At 46.7% G+C, this 16815-nt stretch overlaps 1 protein-coding gene across 2 annotated transcripts in view; it reads left to right on the forward strand.

Moving 5' to 3' along the window:
* The first annotated feature begins 3130 nt into the window (after positions 1-3130).
* TMEM92 (transmembrane protein 92) overlaps positions 3131-16815 on the forward strand; it is a 50160-nt gene continuing 36475 nt past the window's right edge. The window contains exons 1-2 of one of the 2 annotated variants that reach the window (XM_040329752.1): positions 3136-3830; positions 4164-4711. In XM_040329752.1, coding sequence (XP_040185686.1) covers positions 4637-4711 — 75 coding nt within the window. In that variant the 5' untranslated portion in view covers positions 3136-3830; positions 4164-4636. Of the gene's footprint in view, positions 4712-16815 lie in introns of both variants that reach the window. The other variant, XM_040329753.1, reaches the window with a different exon arrangement.

Consider the following 16815-nt stretch of genomic DNA (forward strand, 5'->3'; position numbering starts at 1 on the left):
TGAATGATCTATATGCGGAATCAGGACCTCCTTCGTTCTGCTGATGATCCCTCTAGTGATAACTAAAGATCTATATCGGAATCAGGACTGCCTTCCTCCTGCTGGTGATCCCTCTAGTGATAACTAAAGATCTATATCGGAATCAGGACCGCCTTCCTTCTGCTGGTGATCCCTCTAGTGATAACTAAAGATCGATATACGGAATCAGGACCTCCTTCCTACTGCTGGTGATCCCTCTAGTGATAACTAAAGATCTATATCGGAATCAGGACCGCCTTCCTACTGCTGGTGATCCCTCTAGTGATAACTAAAGATCTATATTGTGAATCAAGACCTTCTTCCTCCTGCTGGTGATCCCTCTAGTGACATTGAATGATCTATATGCGGAATCAGGACCTCCTTCTTTCTGCTGGTGATCCCTCTAGTGATAACTAAAGATCTATATCGGAATCAGGACCGCCTTCCTCCTGCTGGTGATCCCTCTAGTGACATTGAATGATCTATATGCGGAATCAGGACCTCCTTCGTTCTGCTGATGATCCCTCTAGTGATAACTAAAGATCTATATCGGAATCAGGACCGCCTTCCTCCTGCTGGTGATCCCTCTAGTGATAACTATCTATGTAGGGAATCAGGACATCCCTCTAGTGACATTGAATGATCTATATGCGGAATCAGGACCTCCTTCCTACTGCTGGTGATCCCTCTAGTGATAACTAAAGATCTATATCGGAATCAGGACCGCCTTCCTCCTGCTGGTGATCCCTCTAGTGATAACTAAAGATCTATATCGGAATCAGGACCTCCTTCCTACTGCTGGTGATCCCTCTAGTGATAACTAAAGATCGATATATGGAATCAGGACCTCCTTCCTCCTGCTGGTGATCCCTCTAGTGATAACTAAAGATCTATATCGGAATCAGGACCGCCTTCCTTCTGCTGGTGATCCCTCTAGTGATAACTAAAGATCGATATACGGAATCAGGACCTCCTTCCTACTGCTGGTGATCCCTCTAGTGATAACTAAAGATCTATATCGGAATCAGGACCGCCTTCCTACTGCTGGTGATCCCTCTAGTGATAACTAAAGATCTATATTGTGAATCAAGACCTTCTTCCTCCTGCTGGTGATCCCTCTAGTGACATTGAATGATCTATATGCGGAATCAGGACCTCCTTCTTTCTGCTGGTGATCCCTCTAGTGATAACTAAAGATCTATATCGGAATCAGGACCGCCTTCCTCCTGCTGGTGATCCCTCTAGTGATAACTATCTATGTAGGGAATCAGGACATCCCTCTAGTGACATTGAATGATCTATATGCGGAATCAGGACCTCCTTCCTACTGCTGGTGATCCCTCTAGTGATAACTAAAGATCTATATCGGAATCAGGACCGCCTTCCTCCTGCTGGTGATCCCTCTAGTGATAACTAAAGATCTATATCGGAATCAGGACCTCCTTCCTACTGCTGGTGATCCCTCTAGTGATAACTAAAGATCGATATATGGAATCAGGACCTCCTTCCTCCTGCTGGTGATCCCTCTAGTGATAACTAAAGATCTATATCGGAATCAGGACCGCCTTCCTCCTGCTGGTGATCCCTCTTGTGATAACTAAAGATCGATATACGGAATCAGGACCTCCTTCCTACTGCTGGTGATCCCTCTAGTGATAACTAAAGATCTATATCAGAATCAGGACCGCCTTCCTACTGCTGGTGATCCCTCTAGTGATAACTAAAGATCTATATTGTGAATCAAGACCTTCTTCCTCCTGCTGGTGATCCCTCTAGTGACATTGAATGATCTATATGCGGAATCAGGACCTCCTTCTTTCTGCTGGTGATCCCTCTAGTGAGAACTAAAGATCTATATCGGAATCAGGACCGCCTTCCTCCTGCTGGTGATCCCTCTAGTGACATTGAATGATCTATATGTGGAATCAGGACCTCCTTCTTTCTGCTGGTGATCCCTCTAGTGATAACTAAAGATCTATATCGGAATCAGGACCGCCTACCTACTGCTGGCGATCCCTCTAGTGATAACTAAAGATCTATATCGGAATCAGGACCGCCTTCCTCCTGCTGGTGATCCCTCTAGTGACATTGAATGATCTATATGTGGAATCAGGACCTCCTTCTTTCTGCTGGTGATCCCTCTAGTGATAACTAAAGATCTATATCGGAATCAGGACCGCCTTCCTACTGCTGGTGATCCCTCTAGTGATAACTATCTATGTAGGGAATCAGGACATCCCTCTAGTGACATTGAATGATCTATATCGGAATCAGGACCGCCTTCCTACTGCTGGTGATCCCTCTAGTGACATTGAAGGATCTATATGCGGAATCAGGACCTCCTTCCTCCTACTGGTGATCCCTCTAGTGATAACTAAAGATCTATATTGGGAATCAGGACCTCCTTCCTCCTGCTGGTGATCCTTCTAGTGATAACTAAAGATCTATATCGGAATCAGGACCTCCTTCCTTCTGCTGGTGATCCCTCCAGTGATAACTAACTATCTATGTAGGGAATCAGGACCTCCTTACTTCTGCTGGTGATCCCTCTAGTGATAACTATCTATGTAGGGAATCAGGACATCCCTTCCTCCTCTTACTGGTCCCTCTAGTGATAGCTAATGATCTGTATTGGGAATCAGGACATCCCTCCTGTCTCCTGTTGGTGATCCCTCTGGTGACAAATCCCAGAATTCTCTATGATTTCCCCAATGCCAGTCCAGACTGTTCGCTCATTTGTTGTACTGTATTGCGTTTGTCACCTTTATTATCGTTACTCTGCCTTACACATCGTTCAGAAAGGCGGAGATGTGCTTTACGTTTAGCAGATCCCTTGGAATACAGATCCTTTGGACGGTGGAAGATTACGCCATGTGTTCAGATAGGATGCTCCAGGCGCTGAACAAAGTCTCCTGGGCAACTCTGTGTGGAGGACAAAGAGGGAAGAGCAGGAGGTGGAGTAACCCGGGATAAAGGCTGTATAGGTAGCCAAGAAGTCCGATGACAAAGAGAGGGAGGAGGAGGAGGAGGAGGAGGAGGAGGAGGAGGTGAGGCTGGGGATGGGAGGTGAGGCTGGGGGTGGAGGTGTGAACCAGGAAAAGAACACAGAAGGGCAATGAGGGTGAATTGGTGACTAATGAGGGAGTCTGGAAGAAGTTGAGAAGAGGAGGAGGAGGAGAAGGAGGAGGGTGGAGGAGGAGAGAGGAAGAGGCATAGACACAGCACACAGACAACAGAGGATATGAGCAAGACAGGAAAAAGTCACACTGAGAAGAAAAGAAGTGATAGCAGCGTGTGTACCAGCACTGACAGCGAATATACTACCATTGTGTTTGTGCCAGCATTGACAGCGGAATACCCTGACACAGTGTGTGTGCCACCACTGACAGAGGAATATACTACCATCGTGTTTGTGCCACCACTGACAGCGGAATACCCTGAGATAACGTGTACCAGCACTGACAGCGGAGTACCCTGAGATAACTGGTACCAGCACTGACAGCGGAGTACCCTGAGATAACGTGTACCAGCACTGACAGCGGATTACCCTGAGATAACGTGTACCAGCACTGACAGCGGAGTACCCTGAGATAACGTGTACCAGCACTGACAGCGGATTACCCTGAGATAACGTGTACCAGCACTGACAGCGGAGTACCCTGAGATAACGTGTACCAGCACTGACAGCGGAATACCCTGAGATAACGTGTACCAGCACTGACAGCGGAGTACCCTGAGATAACGTGTACCAGCACTGACAGCGGAGTACCCTGAGATAACGTGTACCACCACTGACAGCGGAATACCCTGAGGTAACCAGTACCACCACTGACAGCGGAGTACCCTGAGATAACGTGTACCACCACTGACAGCGAAATACCCTGAGATAACTGGTACCACCACTGACAGCGGAATACCCTGAGATAACGTGTACCAGCACTGACAGCAGAATACCCTGAGATAACTTGTACCAGCACTGACAGCGGAATACCCTGAGATAACGTGTACCAGCACTGACAGCAGAATACCCTGAGATAACTTGTACCAGCACTGACAGCGGAATACCCTGAGATAACGTGTACCAGCACTGACATCGGAAAACTCTGAGATAACGTGTACCAGCACTGACAGCGGAGTACCCTGAGATAACGTGTACCAGCACTGACAGCGGAATACCCTGAGATAACTTGTACCAGCACTGACAGCAGAATACCCGAGATAACTGGTAGCACCACTGACAGCGGAGTACCCTGAGATAATGTGTACCACCACTGACAGCATCATAGTGTGTGTGCCAGCACTGACAGTGGAGTAAACTTTCAAAGCGTGTGTACCAGCACTGACAGCAGAATACACTGGCATAGTGTGTGTACCAGCACTGACAGCAGATCGGGGCAAAGCGCGTGTGCCAGCACTGACAGCAAAATATACCACGATATTGTGTGTGCCAGAACTGACACTGGATACACTGGCAAAGTGTGTGTGCCATCCCTGACAGCGGAATACACAGCTGGATTGTGTGTACCAGCACTGACAGCAGAATAATCCTTCGCAGTGGGTAACAGTGGAATAAACTGTTGGATTGTGTACAAGCACTGAGTGGAGGACAAGGACAGTCATGACACTGTGTACATTTCACCAGAAAATCTATGCCAAGGTCCTGGCCGGCTGCCTGCTCCCTGTCACAGCCTCGGTAAGAACAGACAACCCTACCGTATGACTTCCTTGCCAAGCTGACCACACACGTTACAATCTGATTGTAGATCTATTGACAACTATGTAGCGGGAGAACCTATAAGACTGGATCCAGGCTGGATGGATTGGCTCAGTAGGCACTCACATTGCATAGTTATTGGTAAAGCTAAAGAAATTGTACAATCAGATTGTATCATTTAGCAATACACAGTGGTAACAATCTGTGGGAATTAGAGCAGAAAACGGGAGTAATTCCTGATAGGAAGCAACTGTTACTTTTACAGGATGAAACTTCTTCAGGCTTTTTTTTCTGCTTTATTTTTTAACCTGGTGATCCTGCCAGTAACACCCTTCCTGTCCTTGGGTGACAACGCTCACTCATTGTACTGCCTCTGTGAAGGAGCAGCGTTGTCATCCTAGGACATGACTACAGAACACCTCCCCCTCTACTCAAATAGAAACAGGTCAGGGACGGTACAGTTCAATGGCATTCACCACAGAAAACATACATGGGCAGTCGCCTTGCCAACAACCCTTCTTATGTCTAACCTGGTAAACCCAACAGTAATGGCAATACAATCGATGATATCGTTGTCAATTGCAGTGGAACCTTGGATTACGAGCATAATCCGTTCCAGGAGAATGCTTGTAATCCAAAGCACTGGCATATCAAAGCGAGTTTCCCCATAGAAGTCAATTGAAATGAAAATAATTTGTTCCACATTGACTTCTATGGTATGCGATACCGCATGTGGCCAGAGGTGGGTGGGGGGCGCCGGAGAGCCTTGATAATACTCGGAAAGGCTCAGGCAGGGGTAACTTTCTTTCTTTCTCCGATACCGCATGTGGCCAGAGGTGGGGGGCCTCCTGTGAGACTCGAAAATACTTGTAGCTAGATTCAGAAAGAGTTAGGCCGGCGTATCAGTAGATACGCCGACCTAACTCGGAATCTGCGCCGTCGTAAGTTTAAGTGTATGCTCAAACTGAGATACACTTAAACCTAGCTAAGATACGACGGCCTGCGCCATCGTATCTTAGGGTGCAATATTTCCGCTGGCCCCTAGGAGGCGCTTCCGTTAAGTTTGGCGTAGAATATGAAAATGAATAGATACGCCGATTCACGAACGTACGCTTGCCCGTCGCAGTAAAGATACACCGTTTCCGTAAGAGATACGCTGCGTAAAGCTAAATCTGCCCCCTAGGTGGTGTAGCCAATGTTAAGTATGGCCTCGTTCCCGCTTCGAAATATGAACATTTTACGTTGTTTGCGTAAGTCGTCCGTGAATGGGGCTGGACGTAATTTACGTTCACGTCGAAACCAATACGTCCTTGCGGCGTACTTTGGAGCAATGCACACTGGGATATGTACACGGACGGCGCATGCGCCGTTCGTAAAAAACGTCAATCACGTCGGGTCACCAATCATTTACATAAAACACGCCCCCCTCATCCTCATTTGAATTAGGCGCGCTTACGCCGGCCCCATTTACGCTACGCTGCCGTAACTTAGGAGGCAAGTGCTTTGTGAATACAGCACTTGCCTCTCTGACTTAGCGGCATAGCGTAAATACGATACGCTACGCCGCCTGAAAGTTACGCTGCCCTACCTGAATCCAGCTAACAGACAGCAATAGAAATCAGACAGAGGTTCGAATCATACACCAACATTTATTTTATTACTTAGATACACTATAATGCCAAAGGGCCAGATTCTCATAGAATCGGCGGCGGCGTAGTGTAAGCCATTTACACCACGCCACCGCAACTTACTGGAGCAAGTGCCGCATTCTCCAAACACTTGCTCCGTAATTTGCGGCGGCGTAGTGTAAATGGCCCGGCGTATGGCCGCGTAATTCAAAGGGGACGGCTTGTATTCAAATTAAGCGCGCCCCCGCGCCGATCGACCTGCGCATGCGCTGGGCGGAAAAATAGCCCAGTGCGCATGCTCCAGCTCACGACGGAAAACGTCAATGACGCCGACGTGAGCGTCATTGACTTAAAGTCGTATTCGCGGACGACTTAGTAAAACGACGTACCCGACGGAAAAAGACAACGCTGACCCGACGCCATACTTAACATGGCATACGGCGGACTGGCGTAAGGTTACCCCTCATATAGCAGGGGTAACCTTACGCTTACGAAAACGACGACGACGCGGCGCAAATTCGTTCGGGAATCGGCGTATCAGGCTCATTTGCATAGTCAAATGAGAACTGAACGTAAACGCCACCTAGCGGCCAGCGTCGAATTACATCTAAGATCCGACGGTGTAAGTGACTTACACCTGTCGGATCTACGCCGTATCTATGCGAAAATGATTCTAGGAATCATACGCATAGATACCCGGGGCCAAAAACAGAGATACAACGGAGTTTCCTGAGATACACCGTCGTAACTCTTTTGAGAATCTGGCCCAAAGTTCCCTCGTTTTCTGGGTCGTTGTCTAGGTGTGAACATCACATATAACCAACTTGGACATAAAGGATATAAAAACAAACAAAAGAACTCTCAGAAGCCATAGTCAACATTAGGGAGGCAACGGTAAATATTAAAAAGATATAGTAAACATTACAAAAGTATAATAAACATTACAAAAGTATAGTAAACATTACAAAAGTATAGTAAACAGCTCAAATTACTCTGTGACACAGGGAGCCAAAGCGACACATTGTTGCCGCACTTTCATACAACAACAAAAAACACCTGCCTTCTCTTCCATGTGTCCCTTTATTGCCGTTGTCTCAAACTGCTGGCCCTCCAGCTGTTGCAAAACTACAAGTCCCATGAGACATTGCAAGCAGGGCCGTCTTTAAGGCAGGGCAAAAGGGGCAGCTGCCCTGGGCCCTGTCATTGTTGTTGGGCCCAAAGCAGCTGCCTCATATTGCCAACTATCCCAGTTTAAATTCCCTTGTCCCTTGAAGTTTTAGTCCTGTGCTGTGTCCCGATATCTCAGTGTGAAGTGTTGCTACTAATGCTGCCCAGTTCTGTCCTATTGTTGTGTACAGATGACTCACCTGCAGACCCTGGGCCATATTCTCAAAGAATTTACGCCGGCGTATCAGCAGATACGCCGACGTAAGTCCGATTCTAAGGCCGTCCTATGTTTAAGTGTATTCTCAAACTGAGATACACTTAAACATGCCTAAGATACGACGGCCTACTCCGTCGTATCTTAGGCTGCAATATCTACGCTGACCGCTAGGTGGCGTTTCCTTTGCGGTCAGCGTAGAATATGCAAATGACTAGTCACGCCGATTCTCTAACGTACGCTTGCCCGTCGTAGTGATTTTACGTCGTTTCCGTAAGCGATACGCGGCGTAAAGATAAAGATGCCCCCTAGGTGGCGTACTCAATGTTAAGTATGGCCGTCGTTCCCGCGTCGAAATTTGAAAATGTAACCTCGTTTGCGTAAGTCGTCCGTGAATGGCGATGGACGCCATTTACGTTACCGTCAAAACAAATGACGTCCGTGAGACGTCATTTAGCGCAATGCACGTCGGGTAATTTACCCGACGGAGCATGCGCATTACGATCGGCGCGGGAGCGTGCCTAATTTAAATGATCCACGCCCCCTACCAGGATCATTTGAATTAGGAGTGCTTGCGCGGGTGGACTTTACGCTACGCCGCCGCAAGTTTACAGGTAAGTGGTTTGGGAATCAGGCACTTGCCAGTTAAACTTGCGGCGGAGTAACGTAAAGGACATACGTTCCGCCGCCGGAGATCTCTAAGAATATGGCCCCCTGTGTTTACATGTAAATAACGGGATCATTCATATGTAAATAGCACATTTACATGTAAATGGTTGAGGACGGCGGCATCCATATGTAAATAAAAGCAGGGTTCATAATATATATCATGCCCCTCTGCAGTGAAGAGATGATGAGCTGTAACCTCTAGCAACCAATCAGTGAGCAGTGTTACTGTACAGTAATCTGTAGCAACCAAACAAGAAGTAATCATGTGCTGTAACCTCTAGCAACTAATCAGTGAGCAGTATTACTGTACAGTAATCTCTAGCAACCAAACAAGAAGTAATCATGTGCTGTAACGTCTAGCAACCAATCAGTGAGCAGTATTACTGTACAGTAATCTCTAGCAACCAAACAAGAAGTAATCATGTGCTGTAACCTCTAGCAACCAATCAGTGAGCAGTATTACTGTACAGTAATCTCTAGCAACCAAACAAGAAGTAATCATGTGCTGTAACCTCTAGCAACTAATCAGTGAGCCGTAATGGGTGCTGTAACCTCTAGCAACCAGTCAGTAAGTGGTAATGATATGCTGTAACCTTTGGCAACCAATCGCAATCACTGCCTGATCCGATACTGTAAACTGATTTTAAGTCTAGCTGATATTTATTGCAAAATTGCATGGGGGGGCTCCTCCAAGAAATGTTTTGCCCAGGGTCCAATCAACATTAAAGACGGCCCTGATTGCAAGGCTGACAGTTACAAGCATGACTCCCACAGGCAGAGGCACGATGGGACTTGTAGTTTTGCAACAGGTCTGCAGAAGGCCGCAAAGGCGTGGCATCAATCACCGGCTGGCGCAGCCCGACCCGATCGCGTAGCGGGGGCACACGGAGACACAGAATCGGGTATCCTGTGTCTCCGTGCGCCTCCACCTCCCCAATCGCGTCGGGCCATGCCAGCCGGTAATTGAGGCCGCGGCCTTCTGCAGGCCTATGCTTCATTTCCCAGGCGCAGGGTCGCTAATTCTAGTCGCAATTGCAACCTGGCGCCCCAATTTCGTCGAACCCTGCTGTAGGATCTCAGAATTTTCTCAAACTTATGTCATCAACCCAAGCCCAAAGTCGGTCAAAACAGGCCTAAACTATACAATCTGATTGTGCAACCTCTGTACAACCATAGTTACGCAGCGCAATTGCTTACTTGCGCCGGCGTTACGAATGCTCCTGATTCAGGAACATCGTAACGCCGACTGCAGCCTAAAATCTGCGTGGCATAAGGCTCTTATGCCACGCATATCTTAGGCTGCATTCTTGCGATGGCCGCTAGGGGGCGCTCCCATTGTGCTCAGTGTATAGTATGCAAATTGCATACTAACACCGATTCACAATGTTGCGCGAGCCCTGCGTACGCAAGTTACGTCGTTTCCGTAAGGTGTGTTTAGCGTAAGGCTGCCCCTTCTAATAGTAGGGGCAGCCAATGCTAAAGTATACCCGTCGTTCCCGCGTCGCAAAATTTGAATTTCACGTCGTTTGCGTAAGTGATTCGTGAATGGCGCTGGATGCCATTCACGTTCACTCGGAAGCAAATGACGTCCTTGCGACGTCATTTGCCGCAATGCACGTCGGGAAAGTTTCCCGACTGAGCATGCGCTCTACGCTCGGCGCGGGAGCGCGCCTAATTTAAATGATTCCCGCCCCCTACGGGATCATTTACATTAGGCGCCCTTACGCAGGGCAAGTTTACACAGCGCACACGCAATTTACCGAGCTACTGCTCCGTGAATCGCGGGTAGCGCAGTAAATTTTGCGGGGGCGCAGGGCAAAAACGTTGCCCTGCGCCTCCGCAAGAAAGGGGCAAATCTACCTGAATCCGGGCCACTGTTTGTAATATGGGAACAGACCTAAACAATTTATTCCACTTGCATCAAATCAGGCAGGCCATTGCATTACATAGTTGAGGACAGATAAAAGGAGATTGTACTATCAGATTGTAAAGTATATGGTCACCTTTAGAGAGCACGATGTACCAATCCCAACTAGTGTTGAGCAGAATACGCCATATTCGATTTCGCGATATATCTCGAATATATAGTCGAATATTCGAGATATATTCGCTAAATTCGAATATTCGTGATATTTTATCGAAATGAAATGATTGCGAAATTTCGCTATTGCGAATGCGAACATAATTGCGAAATTTCGACAAATGCAGAAGGAGCACTCTGATTGGCTCAGAATATTCGTGATATTTTATCGAAATTTCGCAAAATGCGAATGCGAAATTGATTGCGGAATTTCGACAACTGCGGTAGGAGAACTCTGATTGGCTCTGATGCAAAAGAAGGGCGGAGAAAATAATCGCGCGATATTCCGATTGCCGAATAATCGCATTGCGATTTTTCGGCAAGATAAAATGAACGCTTCAGCTACTCGGCCCAAGGTCTCTAATCATACCAGCAATGCTTTTAGAGTTAGACGTCGATGGAGATCTCTAGGATGTGATCTGTTCTAAAAATAAAATTGAAAAAATCTGAATATTCGGAATAGCGAATATTCACCGCGAAATTCGAAATATATCGCGAATACTCGAATATGCCATATTCGAGCCGAATATTCGCAATACGAATATTCGTGAGCAACACTAATCCCAACGACAAATGCATATGAAGGACATTTTTCTGTGAGTAATGTCAAAATTCCAACTGAGATCCAGAAGTAAAAATGCGCACACGCGCACGCACACACTTATTTACAGTATCTATTACATTATATCTTGTAGATTTCTTTTATCGGCTTCTTTACAAGATGTAAAGGGTAAATAAACTATACAAGCACGGTACACAGACTTATCTTCGCTCTAAGTAATTTATCGTGAAAACGGCTTTGTGTGACATCAGCTCGGAGATCATACAGTCTGTGGATTACAATACATTCTGGGAAGTCAGTGGTGCTCGTCAGGGCCGTCTTTAATATGGTTTGGGCCCTGGGCAAACATTTTTTTTGGGCCCCCCTCCAGCTTATTTTGGGCCTGGCTGGTTCACATGTATGTTTTGGCGGTCCTCATTTGTGCAGGTACAGCAGCCCATTGATGGGCTGCCATGCCTTTGTTTCCTGCAGAAAAAAGGTGCATTCAGCATTTAAAAAATACAGCTGCCTTGAAATCCATTCTGCTTTTGCACCATGCTACTTACCTGCAGTTCTTGCACACACAAACGCACTGTGTTTTTAAAAGCGTGACCTAAACGTCTAAAAATGCAGCAAGTTTGACAGTGCGGGAACTGCAGATAAGTCACAGCAGACAGCATAATGGACAGACAGTGCTGTATTTCAGTGCTTGATGGGCATAGGTGTGCCGTGTGCGCAGCCTATTACATGAGGCATGCGCTTTTCTTTGCAGGAAACGCAGGCATGTCGGCCCATTCAAATGAATGGGCTGCTGTGCCTGCGCAAATGTGGGCCGCCAAAACAGATACATGTGAACCAGCCAGGCCCAAAATAAGCCCATCAAGCAGTTAAATACAGACAGTAATGCCATGTGCTCTGAGGCCTTACTCAGCCTGGACTGCAGGTCTGGTCTGTGATTTAAAGAGTTCCTCTATTTTACACATGGCATGGCATGGGGGTCCCATGGTGCTAAAGCAGAATGGACAGACAGTGATGTGACCCCATGCCATGCCATGTGTAAAATAGAGGAACTTTTTAAAACACTGACCAGACCTGCAGTGAATCATCAAATATTATAAAGACTTTGGGCACACTCTACAGAAAACTTCTATTTACAATATAGATTAGCAAACAGTGACATACCTTGAGGAGCAGGACATGAAGAAGTCAGCCTCAGGAAGAGCAGATTGGGGATGTTATAAAATCACATTCTAATTCACTTTTATATACAAGCAGCACCCAGTGGCAGGAAGGGAGAAGTGCACATCTAAAGGAAAGCCAGGGGTGCTGTACATTTTAAAACACTGGGAAGGGAAGCAGTACTGTCACTGGCTGCGTGCCGCTGATGATTTTCAGCCTGATTTGTGGGCAGCACAGGGGCTTAACGGGCAGCAAGGATCAGGAATTATGGGGCCACTTACACAGCTTCAGGCATGGGCCCCCTGGAGCAGAGAACCGTGGGGGGGGGGGGGGGGGGGTGCTGCCGCCTGAAATTGAGAAGCAGGGGGGGGGCTGCTGCGAATTTAGAAGCGGGGGCCTTTACAAAAAAATAAATAAAGAAAAATATATATAAAAAAAGGGGTGTAGCCATCCGGGGCCCTGGGGAACTCTGGGCCCTTTAATAAAAAGAAAAAAGGAATAAAAAAATATATAAAATATATATATATTTTTTTTAAAAAGGGGGTTGCCATCTGGGGCCCTGGGGACCTCTGGGCCCTTTAATATATATTTTTTTAATAAAAATAAATTACAAAAAAAAGGGGGTTGCCATCCGGGACCTCTGGGCCCTTTAATAAAAAATAAAAAAAATATATAAAAAAGAAACATTTACAAAAAAAAGGGGGGGGGTTGCCATCTGTGGCCCTGGGGACCTCTGGGCCCTTTAATAAAAAAAATATATACACAAAAATAAAAAAATAAACATTTATAAAAAAAATAAAAAAGGGTGTTTGCCACATGGGGCCCTGGGGACCTCTGAGCCCTTTAATAAAAAATATATATATATATATATATATATATATATATATATATATATATAAAAAAGAAATAAAAAGAAATAAAATAAAAAAAAATAAAAAAAAGGGGTTGCCATCCGGGGCCCTGGGGACCTCTGGGTCCTTTAATAATAATATATATATATATATATATATATATATAAAAGAAATATATATAAAAAAATATTTTTTTTATAAAAAAGGGGGGTTGTCATCCGGAAGGGGGGTTGTCATCCGGGGCCCTGGGAAACTACGGGCCCCTGGGGACCCCCAGACCTCTAAAAAAAAAATTGGCCCTTTAATAAAAAATAAAATAAAAATATATTAAAAAAATATATTTTTTTATTTAAAAATAAATAAAAAAAGGGAGGTTGCCATCTGGGGCCCTGGGGGCCTCCGGGCCCCTGGGGACCCCTAAAAAAAATTGTCCCTTTAATAAAAAAAACTCTAAAAAAAATTGGCCCTTTAATAAAAAATAAAATAAAAATATATTAAAAAAATATTTTTTTTTAATTTAAAAATAAATAAAAAAAACGGGGGTTGCCATCTGGGGCCCTGGGGGCCACCGGGCCCCTGGGGACCTCCGGACCCCTAAAAAAAAAAAAAAAGTTTTTTTTTTTTTTTTTTAAAGGCGGTTGCTTTGGGCCCCCAACAGTGACAGGGCCCTGGGCAGCTGCCCCATTTGCCCTGTGGTAAAGACGGCCCTGGTGTTGTCACATAAAGAGATATAATATAATATTTACAAAAATGGGGTCAAAAATGGGGTCAGATACTGTATGTATAAGTGGATGTTTATTTACTTCTTTTTTGTTTCAATAAAAATTTCTCTTGATTAAAAAAAAAAAATACTCAATCTCTAACTGCCTATGTGATGACAACTTTATGAAATCCTGTGAAAAGGTCAATGAACTGGGAAAATATAAAGCACAGGAAGTCCGACATATTTGTACAGTCATTAAAATATATTAGGTTTTAATAGATGCTGGAAATGTAGAACACCTGTTTTTATACCTCTTAGGGATTAGCTCCTTAGTTTAAATACTATACTATACTGACCACAGCCACAGTCACTATAAAAGGGTGCCACTCCCCCTATAGAATTTTTTATGTACAGTGGTGGCTGGTGCTCAACATTTTTGGGGGGGCGCAAACGAAAAAAAAAAAAAAAAAACAATTGCAGCCTCACTGTGCCCATCAAATGCAGCCACTGTGCCCATCAAATGCAGCCACTGGGCCCATCAAATTCAGCCACTGTGCCATCAATTGTCACCACTGTGCCATGCCATCAAACGCAGCCACTGTGCCATCAATTGTCACCACTGTGCCATGCCATCAAACGCAGTCACTGTGCCATGCCATCAAACACAGCCACTGTGCCATCAATTGTCACCACTGTGCCATGCCATCAAACGCAGCCACTGTGCCATCAATTGTCACCACTGTGCCATGCCATTAAACGCAGCCACTGTGCCATCAATTGTCACCACTGTGCCATGCCATCAAACGCAGCCACTGTGCCATGCCATCAAACGCAGCCACTGTGCCCTTTGTCGCCACTGTGCCCTTGTCAGTCTTATCTAAGGAACGCACCACCCGTACGTCCCTTAGATAAGCTTCCGAGAGCCTGAGGGCTGTACTTCCGCACAGCCAACCGGCTGCCGTTATTCAGGTGGCTGGCGCTCGCCGTCCGGCCATCTAAATAGTCGGCGGCAGCGGCCGGCAACAATAACATAGATTCATGCAATGCATTAATCTATGTTATTTCAGTGGCGGTGCGAGAGCCAGAGGGGGGCGGCGCTCCAGCGACCTCTATAGACGCACCGCCACTATTTATGTATATAAATGTTGTCTATTGAATGGACTATAATGATTGTTGGGGGCAATTTAAATAAATGTTGGGTGGAAACAATGTTGTGCCTTCCAACAGCAAATATATAATAAAAATGGGACTGGAGCTTCTGGCAGCTCTATGACTACGTGTTACTTGATTTGCAATCGAATGTCCTTCGAGAAGGGATGGATCTTCAGACACTCCCACCAGATGTACAAAGGAGATCTTGTTTGTTCTCAGCCTCTTCAGCATCATGGGCGTAAGGATGGAAAAATGGTACCCAATTGGGAGGGGGTCCTATACCAGTGGGTAGGGTGGTATCTTGCATCTTGGAGTAAATTAAAGAGGTATGAGTTAGCCTTATCATTTGGAATAGTTTTAATTTGGAAAGGCCATAACCAGGGCCGATCCTTAGGTCACAGACGCCTGGGTGCAGAAATGTTGCTGGCGCCCCCCACATGGGCGTGGTCATCTTACTAACTCCTCCCCTTTACAAATATTTCTATGGCTACGACTCAAACACAGCGATGCTCCCCTAAAGTCTTCATTAGTGTCCCCCATCAGAGCCCCCCACAGCAGGTGTCCCCCATCAGAGCCCCCCACAGCAGGTGTCCCCCATCAGAGCCCCCCCACAGCAGGTGTCCCCCATCAGAGCCCCCCCACAGTAGGTGTCCCCCATCAGAGCCCCCCCACAGCAGGTGTCCCCCATCAGAGCCCCCCACAGCAGGTGTCCCTGATCAGAGCCCCCCCCACAGCAGGTGTCCCCCATCAGAGCCCCCCCACAGCAGGTGTCCCCCATCAGAGCTCCCCCACAGCAGGTGTCCCCATAGATCAGTACCTGTCCAATAGATCCCTGTAGCTCGGGCGCGCTGGGAGCAAAAGAACATTACAGGGGGCGGGGAATAAGTGGCATCTTTGGTTACTAGGAGGGTGCACTCGGAGAGCATTTATAGGAGTGCACGGGATGATTGGCAGCAGCTCCAGCCAACCCAGAAGCCTCTCATCACACCGCCTATGGGAAAAGAGCCGACACACACAGAGGGAGCGGGGGAGACAGGAGACTGCTCCACGCGCACCGGACAGAATTAGTTAGTGGAGCCTAGTACTGGAACGTGTTTCGGTACTAGGCTCCGCTGTGGTGCCCAACCCGGATTCCGGGGACAGCAGGAGGTATGCTCTCTTGTCAGTTGCCAGCGGAGAGAGCAAAGCAGGATGGGGAACCGCAGCACCCGCTACATGCACTCCACCTCTGGACACAGACAAGGAGGAGGGAGGTGAGCACTTTGGAGCTTTGGCGCCCCTACCTCTGCAGCACCTGGGTGCGGAGCAACCCGCACGCCCTGCCTAGGATCGGCCCTGGCCATAACCAAAATTCCGTTCCCATATTTTAATGAAGAATAAGCTTCCTTTGGGCTTAGCATGTTTTCTATAGGATTTTTAATTATTTTATATTATGGGTGGAAGTATCCAACGGTGCACAGGAACACTGGAAGCTCCCATGAGGTGTCAGAGACAGGGATCTCCCACCGCTTTGTAGGCCTGGGGTATCTGAGATGAATATGAGACTCTTGGTTTAGTCAGCTTGCCAGCATCCAAAAAAAAAAACTTAAATCAGAACTTCTCCCAGAAGGGGAAGTTCCGTTTGTTTGCATCCCTCCCACCTCCACTGCCACGTTTGGCACTTTTTGGGGGTGGAGTTTACAGTCGATTTCCTACTGTGCATGTCGCGCCACGTTTTGTCATTGGTCCTGCAGTCTTCCATGCCTTTTGTGTGTCCCAGAAGGCTGCAGAGGACCCAAACATCCTCGTAGATCGCCGTGGCGATCTGACCTGAAAGTGGGAGCGGGTACCTGTCAAAAACAGGTACCTGGGAACCTGTTTTTGACGGGTACCCGCTCCCACTTTCAGGTCAGAGCGCCA

Source organism: Rana temporaria, chromosome 12 (assembly GCF_905171775.1).
Source record: "Rana temporaria chromosome 12, aRanTem1.1, whole genome shotgun sequence".
Lineage (NCBI taxonomy): Eukaryota > Metazoa > Chordata > Amphibia > Anura > Ranidae > Rana > Rana temporaria.